Genomic DNA, 18,754 nt, shown 5'->3' with positions numbered 1-18,754 from the left:
CTAGGCCCCGGCCTGTAAGGGTGTGTCCATGGTCTTGATGTGCACGCTGGGCAGAGCGAACCAGGCCAGGGGAAGCTCTCGTCCTGCGCTGTCGTCCTGGAACTTGATGTTCAGGTAGAAGTCTCCAGTGTGGAGGAAGAGCAGCGCTCCCACGCAACCCCAGTCTGCTTTAGGACTGACCTGAGACCAGGGACAAACACAATACAATACCTTTAGAACCTGCAACCAGGGACAAACACAATACAATACAATACGTTTAGGCAGGGGCGTTACAAGGGGGGGAAAAGTGGGACTGAGTTGCATAGGGCCCAAGGTGGAGGGGCCTTAATTATTTTATACTTTAGCTTATTGAAAAATAGCAGATATACAAGCTCACATTTGTAACTCAAAGTTTGCTTCTGGGGGTGGGTCCCTGGAACTAAATATTTTGAAATGGGGGTCCGTTATGTTGGGGGTCCTTCACATGAAAAGGTTTGAGCACATACTGACATAGAAACATAAGTTTATTATCATACCTCCAGACAAGGTCCCCCTATGGGATATCAGCCGCTCCTAGGCTAAGAAAATGTAAACCATCTCAGGGCAAGTAAACATGCAGACTTTAGCGAATGTAGCGTTACATTGAAACAGGTGACATATGGAATAACGTTACCCCAGGAGGAACTGTTGCCTACACATGGTCACAATTCTGTGTGATACAGTTGACATGCATCCTCTACTGCTCAATGAGTAAAAGCATTAAAAGTAGCAGACTTGCCAGCTCGAAGCGCAGTGCGAAGTGACACATTTAGAGCATGTAGATCTGCTACTTTTGAGGTTTTGAATGCTGAAAAGCAACAGTTGGACATAATCATGAGGTTTACACCCGACAGAGACGATTACTGTATGTATGTGCCAGTGATTTGATTTGATTTCAACAACATGATTCTCGTCTCTCAAGAGAATCGATAATAGAATTGCTAAGCCAAAACTTTTGACTCAGAGGCTTAAAGGAGTAGTTCACCACTTTTCAACCTGTCTTCATATTATAGGTCCTCACTAATGTTCATAATAAAATATCACAATTATTTTCTATTCAGTCTGGGTCTCATAGGAGAGCTGTCAAATCCTTCTACCGGTGACATCATCGTTTGACAAAAAAAATAATAATAATATTTTTGAAAAAAAATATTTAGATTTTTATTATCACGAGAACAATGGCTTCCACTTTAACATTGCAACTTTTTCAGGAATAGAAAGCCTGCCGTTTCTACTAGCTTGCATTTCCCATTGATGATGTCACCGGTAGAAGGATTTGACCCACCCACAGCTCTCCTATGAGACCCAAACTGAGTAGATTTTTTTTTTGATATTTTATCATGAACATTAGTGAGGACCTTGAAGATAGGTTGAAAAGTGGTGGAGTGCACAGGGAAGGCAAAAGTACACATTATAACCCCACCCGGTGGTCTATTAGAGTAATGTAACTCCATAGACACATACAAAACAGAAAAAGTACAAAACTATGGCACCACCTCTTCAAGTTAAAGATGCGAGTACTTAGAGACCCCACACTGACCGTGTCGATGTAGAAGGTGTTGGAGCCGATGAAGGTGACGGCGTCCTGCAGGTCGTAGTTCTGCGTGCCGTTCTGGTAGTCCTGGTAGGGGACCACGGTCAGGGCGAAGGGCCCCACCGCCACCTTGCTGCGGTTGGTCAGCTTCACCTCCAGCGTCACCGGCTCGCCCACCCTGCAGTCTGCGATGACATCACAGTCACACGGCTCCCCGTTCACCTGCACGTCTGGAGAGGGAGAGGGAGAGAGAGAGAGAGAGAGAGAGAGAGAGAGAGAGAGAGAGAGAGAGAGAGAGAGGCTTAATTTGGGTTACATGCAGACCTTAAGTCTATTTGCTCTTTTGATACCCTTTAAGTCCTCACATAACACGAGCATTTAACACATTTTCAACCTCATCTTCATATAATTGGTCTGGGTCAGCACCGATCACATGGTTCATGTAACTCAAAATAGTGACAAATGCTCGCCTCGTAGACATATAGAAATAGAAGCAACAAAAAATTCAAGATAAAAGGTTGCAGTCTTTGTTTGAAATGTCTGACCTATCTTGCCTATACCGATGATGTCACGGGGTAGGCAGGTTTCTCCTCTGAGACACAGACTGAATGGACTGAAATGGTGCCATCTTATAACGAGCATGGACCAATTAGATGAAGAGCTGGCTGAATGGAAGTTGGACGTGATCACTGTTTTAGCTTCTTCCTTTTTATAGAGATGGCTTTCACGGGTTTGGAGTTTGTATCGGCGTTAATTATTCCCTATATGTACCTCACCCCGCCCCCACGCATGGAAGCACACCCACGCCTCTTCTCACAGAGACTGGAACATTCAGCTCACTCATTCACTCCTCATTTACATAACTCACACGTACAAACATATAAAAGGACCGCAATGGAAATAAAGTCCATGGCTTCATTGTGTTTTGTTCTTTTGGTAATGGAGGTCTACAGTATGTATGTTTTTTTTTTGTTTTTTTTTTCAATTTTCTCTTTTTTTTGTACATCATTGTTTGATTGTCAAAGATGTTAAAATCTAAATTGAGAATGTATTACATGTCATGATAAGCATTTATGATATGCATGGATAATAATTTGTGGATGCGAACATGTAATGCCCCGTTCAAATAGGATTATTTAGGGAGGGATCTCTATATCACTGATATAGAGATCGACCGCCGAAGTGACTGTTCGCGTGTCTCTCTCTCTCTCTGCTCTCCTGGTCCCTGGGGGAAGATAAATGGACTGATAAATGGACTGCATTTATGCCTATGCCTTTCTCCTCAGCGCTTTACAACCTATACATACATATCTACATAGTGGTATTAATACCACTATGTAGATATACTCTGTTAAAAGCAAAAGTCTGGTATTCAAAATTTACTTGAGTGAAACTACAAAAGTATTGGCATCAAAATATACCTAAAGCACCAAAAGTAAAAGTAGTCACTTTGCAAAGTTTTCAAGTGTAGAACATGTGCAAACATCCTTTTAAAATAGCTGATCCACAAGCTCACAACACGTCACAATGAGACACCTTGTGAGCTTGTAGATCGGCTTTTTTGAAATAGCCCAAGTTTAAATTGGGCTGAAGTAACTAGTAACTAAAGTTTTCAAATAGCCTATTTGTAGAGGAGTAAAAAGTACAACATTTGTCTCTGAGAAGCAGTGGGGTAGAACTCCACTAAAGTATAAAAAAAAACACACACACACACACACACAGCTCCGCCAAGGCTGATGAGTCCATGATCATGTGTGCTTAACGGATGTCACAGCTGAGAGGGTCTACAGAGGATCGCAAGACAACAACCATATGGCTTTGGAACAACCAGCTCTCTCTCTGATGCACACGTGCACACGCACGCACGCACGCACGCACGCACACACGCACGCACACACGCACGCACACACACAGACACCCTCTCTCCTACGGTATGCTTTCTGTTGATAAAACAGCAGCAGTCAGCGCTATAAGGAGGAGGCGGGGCGTGCAGTGACAGCCCGCTGAAAGGAGCAGGTCTGCGTTGAGCGCTGAAGGTGTGTTGAGTGAGCGTGGTGGTGGTGATGATGATAGGACGACGGGGGGACAGGGTGGCAGGCAGACACAGAGAGACGCTGAATGTCCAAAGAGGGCTGGGAGAGGAGACAGAGAGAGAGAGAGGAGGGTAGAGTGGAGGTTCATGTCTGCTGCTTCACACACAGTTGAGCGGAGTCCCTCAGAGCATTATATTAGTGTATTTTTTTCCGTGATTGAGGGACGCCAATTCTTTTCCCCGCGGACTGCTCCCCCCCCCCCCCCCCCCCTGCGGTTCTTGTATTCTTCATTGGTTTTGGGCGAGCGTTCTTGTATTCGTTGAAGCCCATGCATCCAAATTCTGGGGAAAGGGAACAAAATATAACCGATGGGTGTGAGCTGATCGGCGAAGACATTTGATGGGATGGGAAAACTGTCCGAATGTAGTTGTAACTCAGGTCTGTTCTACTGAGAGTAGATAATTTAAGTGGTTAACCATATAAGCCCTATTCCTCACTGAGCAGGTTTCTGTCCCAGTTCCTTTTTTCAACCCAAAATCAAATTTACACTGAGGACCAGAGGCCTGTATTGAGAGTCTGATCCCATGGTTCTTACCACCACAGGACTCCACACAAACATTTCGCATTTTTGGAGTGGATTTTTATTTTATTTTTATAAGTGCAGGAACGGGAGGTCAAATAATTAAGATCAAAAACCTGCACCATCCCGCAATAGTAACCAGATATAGCATGTCTGGTCGTTGATATGAACCCATTATTTGTAATTTCTGAATGTTGTTCCTGAGAATCCTGACAAGGATATGTATCAATTTAATAACCTATGTAGATTACAAGCTCCACCGGCTGTCAGTCTGTCAGTCAGTGTGTCTGTCTGTCTGTCTGTCTGTCTGTCTGTCTGTCTGTCTGTCTGTCTGTCTGTCTGTCTGTCCGTCCGTCACGTCACACTTTTGCCCTACTCATATCTCCGCCACCGTTGCCCCGATCCATGCCAAACCCCCCTCATTTCTCACATGGCCCTCTTCTATCGCCACCATCAGGCCGATTTTTGCTAAACACATTTTTGGACACTAGTGCTCCTACAGATTTTGCCCTAAAATCACGCAAAGCGGTACACAGTATCTCTAAAGTCATGTCATCAACATGGATCTGTCCCATTTCCCATATTCCTTCCTGATTGGCTACCATTGCCTTCTAAAGTTTGTGTATGCGACCTGACGGTCGCTTATCTCCCAATTAGGGAGTCTTACTGGTAAAAGTAGTAATACAAGCATGCACGCACAAACACACACGCACGCAAACACATGCGTACACGCACACACACACACACACACACACACACACACACACACACACACACACACAGCTATCATAGCCAGCAGGTCTGAGCCTAATGTGACAGTTTACCATGTACTGTAGTTATATTTAGTGTCTTCAAAGTCTTGTTGCTAGGAGATGTGCAAATTATAGGTTGACTACGTTTACTGGCTCTAAAACGGGAGGATAAATTCCTTTTCTCGTCCAAAGTGACATGAAGGAATTCAAGACCGACCACACAGACGCACAGGCACGCACGGCCACACACACACACACACACACACACACACACACACACACACACACACACACACACACACACACACACACACACACACACACACACACACACACACACACACACACACACACACACACACACACACACACACACACACACACACACACACACACACACACCACCGATGGTGTAAACATTTGCCATAAATCGGGGTGCTTCCAGCTCCTCCGGTTTCGTGCACAGCGCATCACCACCCACACAGGCCTTGATTGAGCAGCTAACCAGAGCGGTCGTTCTAAAACTTCGAGAACCCCCAGTTCACTACGCAGTAGGCCACGGACCCCCTTAAAACTCTGAGAGTGGTTCCATTTGTACACTCTCAGAGTTACCGGACCCATAAGGGTCCATTTGGTTCCTATAACTATCAATCATTTAGCTGGGGACCACACCCTGGAACCCCCTCAAGGACCCAAGGGGGGCCCCAGACCACACTTTGATAACCAATGAACAATTAGTGCAGCCGTACAAGAATATATACAGTAGGCACACAGCCCTGTACAGTTACATCGTTTAAAAACGGATGCATTTAATGAGGGTAGTATTAATCAGCCTTAAGACTGCAGGCAAACACTCCAATTTGAAAAAAAAAACACTTTTTAATTAATGCAAATCAGACTGCATGAAATTAGCCATGCTATGTGCATGTTATCTCAATTGTTATGAGCATGCGGAAAAGATGTTGGCGTGTTTTATTTTTTCTACTTCTTCTTCTTCTTTTCCCGTTAGTATGACGGAGATAAAAAATGTTAATGGCAACATAATTCATTCCAGACAAGCCTCCAGTTGCGTGCAGACAGTCCATCCTTCACAAACAAGGTGTTACACAGGATAGCATCCTGTTAGCTGGTTGATTGGAATTGCAAATAACCCACAAATCATAAAACACGTTTTTCTTAAAAAACATACATGCAAAAGGTTCCTTTTCCAAAGACACTTTTGAATTTATAAGGGCTACCACGGGGCTTTCACATCTCGATTTTTCAAGCCGCTTCTGATTTGTTACTTTCTTTTTTGGTGACATTTCTTGAGACATTGTTTTTGCCAATCGAATCCGGGATGTTGCATTTGTGATGTCCACCGTCCACACACATAAAGCAATTTCAATATAAGATAGTGTTTCTTCTATACCTGACATGAGTTTGTGACATTCTTTTGTGACATTTTGTTGTGACATTTATTGGCCAATGGGATGTTACTTTTGTGATGTCCAACGTCCATCCACAAGGCAATTTTAACATAAGATTGTGTGTCTCCCATCCCGTCCTGAGTAAAAAGAGCAATTAGTTACAATCTAGCAGGGGTCTTCAACAGGGGGTCCATGGGACCCCTAGGGGGTCCTCAGAGTTACTAACGGCAGGGCGCCAAATCTTTGTGTGATAGGATCTTTTATTTTTACATGAAACCACTTGGAACCCTAGCATCTATATTCTGAGGAGAACTCCCGCCAAAAAGGGCAGATCCACAAGCTCACAGCGCCTCACGTTGCGAGGCGGTGTGAGCTTGTAGATCGGCTATTTTTGGCAAAGAGAGGGAAGATAGAGCAGACTAAGGTACAGAGTGAAAGATCATGTTTACTAAGTATTGAGAGTTTTAAGTGGTTAAAATGTCTGAAAACACGCATAAACATGAATCCAACGTACACTGACGATAGTGCTGTCAAACAAGTCTATGAAGCTATTCATGAAATCTATGAATTTTTGCAACATGATTTTAAACATTATATGGTGTGGGCTTAATTCCCTGCTTTATCTCTCTCTCAACCAAAGCCTGAAAAAGACCCCTGCCCCTGACAATCCACACGCATGAAAAAGCTCTCCATAATGGAATGCTGTTCGTGCTATTGGGAGAGCAGAATCATCAGCGTGGAAAAAATAAATTATTAACAAACGTCAGTCGTGTGACTCGTGTCATTTAAATATACTTAAAAAAAACAGGAAGTCATTCTTAAATGCTACCCGACCATATGATTGCAATCACCACCACCAACTGACAAAACAAATTTCTAACTTTTAAATAAATAATGGGCACTGATTCTGATTCATGACCCTTATAGAACCAAGGAGTGGCCCAGAGTGGACAGAACGTGGCATCTCAACAGCTCTCTCCTGGGCATCTCTGCGTCTCCCAGAAGGGGACTGCGAGCTGAAATGGACTGTCGTACAGTGGTGGGAGAAGTATGCAACAAGCGAGGCAAATTCTGTTCTCAAATTATCTTATACAGTATATACTTGTGGGGACATGAACACAGAGCCCCTACAGGGAAATGTGTTTATACAGTATATAGCCTAATATAGGCATATGATATGGTGTGACCACGACTTATTAATGAGATCCTTAAGTTGATCCCACAACTTAAAGGAAAATATGCAAGCTTGTGTGTACACAAAAACATTCTCCCCTCCCCCTCCCCTCTATGACAGGCATCAAACAAGTAGTTGTCTTTCCTGCTTTCATTGATTAGAGAGATCACTAACGAGGACTTGACACTTTTATGGACCAATCAATTATCTTAGTGCACAACCCCTATGAAGTTCAAAGGGAGCAATTAAGAGCTCCGCCTGAGCTCCCCCTGACAAAAACGTCCTTCCACTGTTTCTAGTGGAACAGAACAGAAATACAGCCAGGGGATGTGTCTTTCTGCAAGGAAACACCCCAGCACAATAATATAGTTGCTGATGAAGGGAAATGACTGCTAAAAATGTTTATACATATACTGTATATTTTTTAATAGTCTTAACGTTACCTATAATTCCTTTAATAACGTGTGTGTGTGTGTGTGTGTGAGTGTGTGTGTGTGAGAGAGAGAGAGAGAGAGAGAGAGAGAGAGAGAGAGAGAGAGAGAGAGAGAGAGAGAGCAGTAACAGAGCAGTGCAGATGGGAGAGAAGTTGGCAGCAGTAGAGGAGCACTGGGTCTTGTTAACAATTTTGCTGCCAAAAAAATACCCCTTTGTACTCCTTCTCTGCCATGCCCGTAGAACCCGGAGATTTAATAAGCTTTAATTAAAACACATTTTTTTATCGAAGCGGAACTAAAATAGGCCGGAACTAATGCTCCGTGATCGGTTTCTACACGGACACATTATTGAGCGGACCACTTATCATTGAGCCATAGACCGGAAGCTGATGGTCCGTCGTCTATTTTGGCCCGTTAGCTTTCTGTATAAACTCCGCGGCTTACAGACGGAGAACTTATTGATCAATTGAAAAAATTTCAACGGATTTGAGAAGCTGATGGAATACGCAAACACACGATGCATAGCAGTGTCCGATCACGCACGATGGGAGTGCCCCAGTTAACAGGTAGGAGAAGCCGGCAGTGAAAGACATAGAAAAATCTTCGGGCTCTACGGCCGTAAACTACGAATGAGTTAAGAGGAATTACGCCACTAATAAACGCCACTAATAAATAAATGCTAACGCCACTAATAAAACAGGCCACAAAACACACAGGAAGGTAAATGTCGGCAGATTGGCTGCTTGGTAAGAGTGTGTAAGTGAGAGAGCATGAATAGGTAAATATAAAACCAGTAGTGCAACAACAAGCAGCTGCAACAGCTGTCTCCTTTACTGCTGCTGCAACACCATGTTGCTGCTGAATCAACAGGTAGACAGTGGTGGAAAAAGTACTGACATTTATTACTTAAGTAAAAATATCAATACTGCAATACAGAAATACTATAAGTAAAAGTCCGGAATTCAAAATGTACTTGAGTAAAAATATGAAAAGGCAAAAAAGAAAAAGGTATAAAATAGGGCTAAAGCTGGTTTATGTATGTTTTATAAAATTATGATTTATATCTGCAAAATAACTAGTAACTAAAGTTTTAGGGCAGTGGATTTCAACCATTTTCACATCAAGGTCCATTATTTATTTGGCATTTGAGCCACTGACCACCATTTGATGAGATTCAGCCTCACAGAGCCAAAACGTACGAATATTTTGTTATCGTTGGATAAGACTTTGTCCCCGATTCCATGCTGTATTGATGTTGGTACCATCGGACAGCCAAACGTTTCTCAAAATCACAGTTCTTCTGCATTCTCCATTTGAGTAAACGTCTGGTGAATTAAGTAATGCAGATGTTTAACAATAATGTAACTCTTGAGAGCGTAAAATGAAACCAAATGCGCTCACAAGAATTAAAGATCTATAAGGGTCCCTTTGGTTACTGTTGTGATTTATTTCATAATCATGTTGATTTGTGGTTAAAAAGTATAAATTCATTTGTGATAAAAACATTGAGTTAATAAATAGTAAACAGTTAAAAAGAAATGCTATTTACAGTTAAAAACACATTCAATGCATGCACGTTTATTGGATTTGTTGCAATATATTTGTTTTACTTGGAACCACTTAGACGTTTTACTGTGAAGAGAGCAACAGGAAGTTACGTTTTCACATTGTGTGATGTGACAACCTGAATAAGCCGGGAAAACTATACTTCCGCTTGCAACTGTGTTGTTGTGATGATTGTGCAAGAGCCGTCCAGCTAACGCTGCTGTAAACCAAAAGCCATTTTTGTAACTTTTTCTTTGTTTGCATTTTTTCCACTATTCAGTAAACTTTGTCTAAAACTTTTTTCTTAGACTATTATTTCACCCCTTTTAAGAACTTTCAGTACAGTTACCAACTCAACTACCACGTGGAATTAGCCTAGTAAACGACCAATTTCAGTAATCCAGTAGGATTTCTCTTGCGAGAAACAAATGAAATGGTTTCCGGAAGAGGGCGGGTACGAGGCTAACGTGGAACCCCATCAAGGACCAGGGACTGCCCATAAGTCAGAAATCTCCTTAGTCCTAATCTAGTTAGGGTTAGGTTTTAGGGTTAGGTTTAGGCATAGTTTTGCTGAGGTTAGGGTTAGGGTTTGGGTTAGGTTCTGACTAATGGGATGTAGGAACAATGAGATGTCGGACCAATGCCATGGCACCCAAGGACCACTGGTGGTCCCCGGACCACTGGTTGACAACCACTGCAATAGGGCCACGGACCCTCATCAGATGCAACCTCATCAGATGCAATTGTTTCTCTCTGGGACCCCAATCTATACACACACAGACACACCCACCCCAGCTGGCTGGCTTGGTGAAGTCTGACTCTGCAGAAGAAAGAGGTAACCAGCGCTGCGGCAAGCAGTCGTCACCACAGCAACCAAAGCCCCCCCCCCCCCCCCCCCCCCCAACACACACACACTCTGGCCCCCCGGCGTGTGAAAGAGAGCGACGCCCCCGACCAACCCACCTCCCGATCGCCCCCCTCTCGCTGTGAAAAGACACACAGATCAAGCTGTGGTTCGGGAATGAAACGTGCCTCTATATCTCTCTAGCTTGTTTTCTGCTTCATCGTACAACAGTGTCCGCTAGGCCCTAGCTTTCACAATGATTACATAATCGCAATTATCTGAGATCATCGCAATTATCTCAGATCATCACAATTATCTCAGATCATCATCAGAATCGTTTAGATCTGTCTGTTTAAATTCATCTGTTGAATTTACCTATTATTTACCATATTTGAGAAAGTATAACATGCTCAAAGCCATGCCCGGTTTTGGCTTAGCTTGGTGATTGGTATGTCTAATTGTCTCTCATTTCTTTATTTTCCTTTTTCTTTCTATTTTTCATATCTACCCTGTGAAATTTGTTGTTTAAAAAGTCTAAAAGGCAAACAAATACAATTTCTGTTTTAGCATATTTGATCAGGAATGCGACAAAAAACTAGAACACATGATCCCCTTGAATTCAATGCTCCATGGCGTGAGTAAATTATAGGGAAAAAGTCATTTTGGCGGTGATCCAAACGGCTGTCAATAGGGTTCATTAACATTCACTCATAAATAAATATGGGGTAGTGGGAGTGAACACGCTCCTCCATCATCCGTTAAACACTAATCGCACCTTCGGCATGTGATACTACGCACCTCTCCGTGCTTCCACCACCACAAAACTCTCTGGAACGCATAAGCATGAAATGTGTATTATGTAAAGCAACGTGTTTCACAAATCATTCTAGTGATCATAGTATTTAACGTGCGCTCCAGGGAACCTAGTTCATTTAAAACCTTAAAACAGTGGTTCTCAACATGGGGTCTGGGGACGTCCCCCTGGGGTCCTTGAGGGAGTTCCAGGAGGTCCCCGGTTTAATGATTGATAGTTAGGAACCAAATGGACCCTTACGGATCTGTAACTCTGACATTTAAATGAACGCTGAGGATTGGGGGTCATAAAAATAGTGATTAACACTGATACAAAGGAACAACTTTGTATCGCCATCACACCAAGCACAATAAAGATGCCGATATTTATAAATATGTCGTTCTAACTCACATTGATGACATTGTCCACACCACAACTGAAACAACAACTAAAGTCGTGGACGATATTGTTTGGATCACTTTCAGCGTGATTTTATGAAAGGATAGAAGCATCGACAGCCATTCAGAATCCATCTGACATCTAGAACGCTATCTTACCTTTTTATAATCTGAGCCAAATTATAAGGAGGTGAGATAGGATACATATATCCTGCATATCCATGCATGCGTCTTTCAGCAAAGTTGGTGTGTCACAGCTGATGTCAAATACTTGCCTACAACTACTCTTGACAACGGGTACTGACAACAGTACTGAAACAGTGCCCAAATATGGAGTACATTCACAGATACGTCATAGATGAACGTCGCCATAGACTGACCACACCTCATGGCACTATTCAATAATCTTGGGAGTTATCCAGTTTGCGAGGGATTCGGTGCTCAGTTGCACTTTTGGTCAGTGAAGTCTGACACTCTTGACCTTCACAGTCTTCATGGGTTTGAGTCAGAAAAGACCAAGATAGAATGAGTGAGAGTCTGAAGGCACGTATTGACTTTCCCAGCGCCATCATACAAGCCCAGACTGTGAGAAGCCTTTTGGCCGCCGTACTAAAAGAAAAGGGTCAAAATGGAAGCATCTCCTCTCACGGTGCAGCCATGGAGGCTCTGTGGGAGCAGTGCTGCAGTGACTGTGCTCCGGTCCGTTCCGCCTGCTGCGACGCCCTGGTCCTGCTGGTGGGGCAAGGCCACGCCGAACTCCAGCACGTCCTCAGCAGCGCCCTCAACCTCCTGCCCTCGGCCGGAAACGTCCAGGGGCTGATCAGGGTCATTGGCAGAATGCTGCAGATGCAGGCGGAGCGGCAGAGAGACACCGGAGCCACATGCACCTGTCCGTACTCCATCAGAGGCAGCCCCCATCCCTACATCACGGCGCTGGAGAACCGGGCGGATTGCTGGCCCAGCCTGCTGCTGGAAATTGATGACTACATCCAACAAGCTGTGGAGAAGGATGAGCCAGCCTACGTGGACATGCTGGCACCCTTCCTGCACTATGTGTACTGTCAGCCTCAGCAGCAAGCCCAGCATGCCCTCTTCCGCCTTGGCCTCCTCAGGGTGCTGCTGCCCGGAAACGGGTGTGCAGAAGGAAAGAGCCTCTCGCAGGTGTCTGAGCGCCTGCTGCACTGTCTCTACCAGATGGTTCCATGCATGCGGGTTGACAGCGTGGAGGCACTGCTGGAGCTTCATGTATACCTGCAGACGTTGCTGCCCTTCATGGTGGGGGCACGTGGCGAGAGCTGGCGGGGAGAACGAGCCCGTCTGGCCCTGCAGCTGCTCTGTGCGTGTCAGATCAGCCTGAAGTTGAATGGTAACTGCAGCCCTCTGGTCAACCTGCTGCAGCAACTCCTACCCAGCTGTAAAGAGGACCTGCCGGTAGAGGAGCTGCTGACTGGATTGTCTCTTCTCTTACTGGAGGCGTCAGCCCCTCAGCAGACCGGCCTGCTCACTCTGGCACAAAGTCTGGTCCCTGAGGAGGCGGAGCAGTGTCTCTGGGCCGCCCCTATACTGGTACTCCCCCTCCTACAGCTAAAGGCCTGCTCCGCCCTCACGGAGCCCCTGGCGGATCCCCGGACCCACAACCGCAACCTCACCCTAGCCCACAGCTTGCTCTGCAGTGCCCAGAAGCCCTCACACCAGACCTCTCGGGCCGGTGTGGGGCTCCTTGCCCCTCTCAGTCCGTGGTACAGCCACGTACAGGTGGCCATACATGTGTTGCGGAGGGTGGTGGATGACGAATCTGCAGCCAGCGAGTGGCTACTGTCAGTCACCTCGGCCCTGTCCTCCAGCCAGCTCCCCCCAAAGGCCCTCAGCCTTATCGTGGCCCATCTCATCATCAGCAGCCGTGCAGGTGTCTGTAAGCTGGCCCTTGACACAGCACAGGCCATAGCACTGAAGGACCCCTCCCAGGTACTGTCTCTCCTGCCCGTTCTGTTGTTCAGACTGGGGAAGGAGATCGACCCGGACGTGTCCCACGCTGTACTCTCCTCCTTGCCAAACCTCGGCACGCACAAGCTGTGTGTCCCCCAGGTCCTGCACATTCTCCAGATGCTGGCTAGCGCCCCCAAGCTGAGGGCCTTGACGATGCGCCTCATGACCGCACTGTGGGTGAAACATGACCGCATATACCCGGAGCTCCAGCGTGTGCTGCTGGGGCAGCAGGAGAAGTGGAGTGTGGTGGTGGGGAGGGACACGCAGTGGGAGCACCTCCTGGCCAGGGCTGCTTGTATCAGGGATATCTGCACTGAGAGGCCCTACCTGCATGGAGCGGACATGCTGGCAGCCATAACGCACACTCTGAACCAGTGCAATGAACCTCACCTCGCCAGCCCCGCCACCCTGGCCCTGCAAGGACTGCAGCAGCTCTGCCGGGCAGAGGTAGTGGACATCGTCTCAACATGGAGGGCCCTGGGGCCCAAGCTGAGCTGTGATTCGAGGCCCCTGCTTGTCAAGGCTGTAGCCGAGCTCCTGGCCCTGGTGCCCCAGCTAAGCGCTAAGAGCGAGGAGTATGAGAATCTGAGAGAGGAGGTGGTCAGCCTTCTCTGGAGCTACGCTCTAAGCAAGGAGTGTGAGGTGGCTAGCTGTGGCTACAGAGCACTGTCAGCGTTCCCTGATGTTTCACACACAGTGTTGCATCTCCCGGAGCCGGCCAGGCCGGTGGCAAAGCATCCTGAAGACAAAGAAGAGGAGGATGAGCATAGGAAAGACAAAGAAGAGGACCTGTCTGTCCCCGGTTCATCGTATATTAAGCTTCTGACCCTCACCTTGTCCCCTGTCCTACCAGCTTTGGAGGTGTTCCTAACATCACTGGTGAGGCAGGAGATGGAACAGATGCCTCGTGGGGTGTACCACACCGCCCTGAGAGGGGCGAACCTGCGTTCCGATCAGGGGAAAACTGTGGCAGGAATCCCAACATTCCTGCTGAAGATGTATGAGAAAAACAAACAACCTGGGCTCAAGCCTGGACTTGCAGCTGGACTCCTTCTCACCTACGAGCTGCCTATGCAGACCGACCATGACTGCAGACCAATCCCACGCTTCCTCTTCAGCCGCAGCCGCAGCTACCAGCAGACACTGGCAGCCCTCATTCATGAAGTGAACATTCAGCCATCAGAGTGGCATGGTGCTCTACTGCTGCCCCAGGCATGGCGGGGCTTCATGGACAGAGCTTTTCATGCCGTCCTACAGGGTCGACGTGGTGAGCTCGAAATGCAGAAGCAAGAAGGCAAGGAGAGCCCTGAGGACCTGCAGTACAAACACCACTGTGCCTGGCTTTGGGCCAGAGACCAGTTGACTGATGTCATGAAGTCCGCTGCAAAGGACAGTCCAGTGGCGCAGGGCAACTCCATCCTGGCCCTGAGTGGACTGGCTGCCGTCCTGACAAAATACGAGAGCAACCTCCCACTGGAAACAGACGGCAGTCTGGGGGTGGGACCGGAGATCCTCCCCACATCCAGCTGGTTGTCCATGGTGTTGGACACCCTGCTGAGTATCGTCAGCAGCAGCTACAAAACCAGAGGACAAGTATTCCCATGGTTCCAACATCGGTCCTACTCAGGCGAGAACACGGCGAGCACCATCGCCCGCTCCTGCGCCGCCCTGGCACTGTCCCTGGTGGTACCCCTGCTGGTCAGCTGGCACAGGGACGGTGTGGCGGAGGTGTTGGCTACGCTGCAGGCTGGCCTGCCCGGCCAACCGACTGCTGACGACTCCCAGGGTGTCCAGTTCCACTCTGGTCTGGCCCTGGGCATGCTGCTCTCCAGACTGCATCAGGAACGCCTCAGTGAGGCTTCAGCTCAGAAGGACGCTGACCTCCTCATGAGTTGTTTGGATAGTCTGGAGTCCTGCTCCTTCGACTCCAGCCTGGAATACAAAGCGGGCTGCGTCCTGGGCTTGGGGCTGGTACTGGGGGCCCTGTGCGGCAACGGGCATGCTGAACACAGGGGCCGCGTGGCCCTCACACTGGACAAGCTGCTAGCCAGCCTACAGGACAGCAGTGGACAGGGACTCATGCTACGGGAGGTGTTGGCCTACTCTGTGGCGTGCGTGGCCGTGTCAGCCTTCAGTGGAGGGCTTGTTGACTCCACCAAGGCAGAGGACGTGGTGAACACACTGCGCAGCATGACCGAGGACAACCAGCAGAGCCCAGGCTTCTCCCTGGCTCTGGGGTTGGTGGTCCATGGCCTGGTTGCCTGTGGTCACGGGAAAGCAGAGGACTTCCACCCTTGTCTGCAGGCCGCTTGGATAAAGATCCTGTTGGCTGAGGGCTGTCCCAACATGCAGCGCCTGGCCGCCGTCAATGGCCTGGTAGCTCTGGTGGGATCTGAGAGCTACATAATGCAGCTGAAGACTGAAGCAGATCAGTCGTCCCAGCAGCAAGGCAGGCTGAACGAGGTCATTAGGTCCTTAACAGAAATCATAACATTCTCAGGAGCCATTAGGCTGCAGTCCAACAGTGCCTGTCTGATGGGACATCTGCATTTGGCCCATATGACCTGCAGTCGTAGCCACACAGCAGTTCCTCAGAACTTCAGTTACCTTCCGGAGAAGAGCGTCATGAGAGCTATCATCGACTATGTCGCAGAGGCAGGGAAAAAAGGTCCAGAATTTGCCCCACCAGGGGCGGTGAACACTGCCCTGGCGTCCCTGGCATCAGTGGGGGCCAGTTTCCAGTACCCGCCAGTCAACTGGAGCTCCACCCTTTCACCTCTCATGAGGCTCAACTTTGGACAGGACACGCAGCATCAGTGCATGGTGCTGGCGGCAAGCCAAGTTCAGACGTCCCAGAGTGCATCTCTCTTCCTGGGCTCGTGGCTCTCCCCTCCCCTTGTCCACAGCCTTAGCTATGAGACGCGGGGCCGTCTGTACGAGACGCTGGCCACGTGGATGAGACACGTGGCGGAGGACAAGCTCCAGGTGTTTGTGGTGACACTGGGCGTGCAGCACTTCCAGGAGGAGCTGCAGGGTCAGCATCGGGCCCTCAGCGTGGCCCTCCTCAGGGGCCTGGAGCAAGCCATGGCACTGCCCAACCCACCCAGACACTGCTGGGACATCCTCCGCTCCACTGCAGAGAAGATCTTCACCCTGCTGCCCGACCACATACAGGACAGCCACGTGGAACTGTATGAAGGAGTCGCCAAATGTCTGTCTGCCTTACCAGACGACGACGTGGGCCGGATCACACAGCTCACAGAGACCGCCATGGAGAAGGGCTGCTTCGTTCTGACCTACCTCATCTCCCAGGGCAGAGTGCCCCTCCTACGCCTTAACGATGTCATCGCCGCTGTGCTCCGTGGTTGGCCCAGCCGACGAGTGGGCTGGCTCCTCCTCCACACCTTCTACCAATGCCGTCTGGCCACCGGAACCAACACAGGGGTCTCCGAGCGCATGGAGTGGTTATTGGAGTTGATGGGCCACATCCGAAACATTGTCTATGGTGCCACGACCGTTAAGTGCAACACCACACAGGCCACAGACTTCCTGCTCCAGGTGTTTGCGGGAGCGGTGGCCGCATGGGGAGACCACTCCATGCATCTCCTCCTGGGCACCAGAGCCCGCTGGTTCCCCTGTAAACCTGACGCCGACTCCCTGTCCCTCTGTCTGTTAGGACTGCCTCACAGTCTCCCACAGCTGCTCGCTACAGAACCCTGGAGTGGCCAGTCTAACAAGACGGCCAAAACGTCTCCCATTGAGTCTCAGTTCATAGACTGGCTCTTCAGCATGGCAGAAAGCCCAGAGGACTGCTTGTCAGCGACATCCATCACCTCAATCAGAGCCTCCCTGCTGGCCCTCAAGTCCTGTGCAGAGTTCAAGAAGAAAGCAGTGTGGACGAGAGCTTGCGGCTGGTAGCCTGGTGAAAACAACCACAGCCTGCTGCAGCCATTCCCAACCTGGGGCCACTTGCAACATTATTCATCCATTATAGTAGTTCCGTCGATCCATTGAAAATCTGACTATGCGTTGCAACGCGTTGTGAGTTTGTAGATTGGCTATTTACCCCGAAAAGTGCTTTAACACACTTTTATAGCCATAACCCATTAAGACATGAGGCCAAATAAGTAGTTCTCACACACAGGATTTTTCTAAAATGTTCATGTGACTGCAGCAAACGTGTACATGTACATGTACTGCTATAATAGGCAATACTAAAATCTGACATGACACAGATACCAGTTACTTACTATAGTTTATGTAAGTCATTGTCTGTAATACTGTAGCTCATATGAATTCCATCTACCAATATTTCTACACCCACACATACATGCCCTCACCCTGTCCAAAATGTAAAAGATATTCCAAAGCTAAAAGGCAAATCTACAAGCGCACCCTTTTGAATCTCACCTCATACCTCCACGTATTACAATAGCAATAATACTAAAACGGTCTACGCTATTTTTGTCTAGATTGATATTTCTATGCATTTGATGTATTGATGTTGATGTATTGATTTATTACCTTGCTTATTGTAAGTCGCTTTGAATTAAGAGCATCTGCTAAATGCCTAAATTGTAAATTAAAACTAAGCCTTAAAAACAACAATTATAACAACAAACCTGCTTCAAAAACAAATCAAAACTACTAAACTGAAATTGAAAACCAAAACCAAAATAAATAAAATAAATTAACTTTAATAACCTTGCTCACAACAGGTCAGGATTATTTACCAAGGTGCATCAGGGTCAGGGTGTCAGTGTGGTGTGGTGTGGTATCACATACAGGCAGGCATTAATAGAGAAGCATATTGTTTCCATCAGGTGGAATTTAGAAACCTCATATGCCCCAAAACTGTTACTTTGCAGGATTCATATTCAAAAGTAGCAAAAGTAGCAGATCTACAAGCTCGAGCTCACACTGTGTTTTGAGCATGCAGATCTGCTGCTTTTGTGCAATGCATGCTGTAGTGCAGTGATCCTTTTCAGGCCGCGACCCCCAAAATAACCATACCCTCCCACCCTGACGAGCATTAAGAGTTGAGGCATTACATTTTGTATAACACGGTTGCGAGGCGTTGTGAGCATGTAGATCGTCTATTTTCACATTTCTGCCTCTAATATTTGACAATTTGGCCAATGTCTTTTTTTTTTTTTAGGTATTAAAAAAAGTCCTTAATTGTCACTTTAGAAGTGTGCTATACACTAAAACTTTATGTTGGTTTGTTTACTGTTGAGTGAGAAAACAATGTTTC

The 18,754-nt window shown here is 47.3% G+C and overlaps 2 protein-coding genes across 2 annotated transcripts in view; one reads left to right on the top strand and one right to left on the bottom strand.

Annotated features, from left to right (window-relative positions):
- trappc9 (trafficking protein particle complex subunit 9) overlaps positions 1-18,754 on the bottom strand; it is a gene marked incomplete at its 3' end in the record, with an annotated part of 422,586 nt that continues 403,832 nt past the window's right edge. Inside the window, exons 23-24 of the mRNA XM_080735848.1 lie at positions 1,559-1,782; positions 1-180 (exon numbers count right to left, since the gene is read on the bottom strand). Of these exons, the coding sequence (XP_080591974.1) occupies positions 1-180; positions 1,559-1,782 (404 nt within the window). The remainder of the gene's footprint in view (positions 181-1,558; positions 1,783-18,754) is intronic.
- On the top strand, positions 12,040-17,418 carry LOC308292491 (focadhesin-like; the record flags this gene model as incomplete). Its single annotated transcript, XM_080734833.1, has 1 exon — positions 12,040-17,418. One exon carries the CDS (start codon positions 12,040-12,042, stop codon positions 17,416-17,418), a length of 5,379 nt encoding a protein of 1,792 aa, XP_080590959.1.

This window comes from Nannobrachium achirus (assembly GCF_963921795.1).
Source record: "Nannobrachium achirus genome assembly, chromosome: 10".
NCBI classification, from domain to species: Eukaryota; Metazoa; Chordata; class Actinopteri; order Myctophiformes; family Myctophidae; genus Nannobrachium; species Nannobrachium achirus.
The sequence above is the reverse complement of the archived record's forward strand: the minus strand, read 5'-3'. Positions and strand labels throughout refer to the sequence as shown.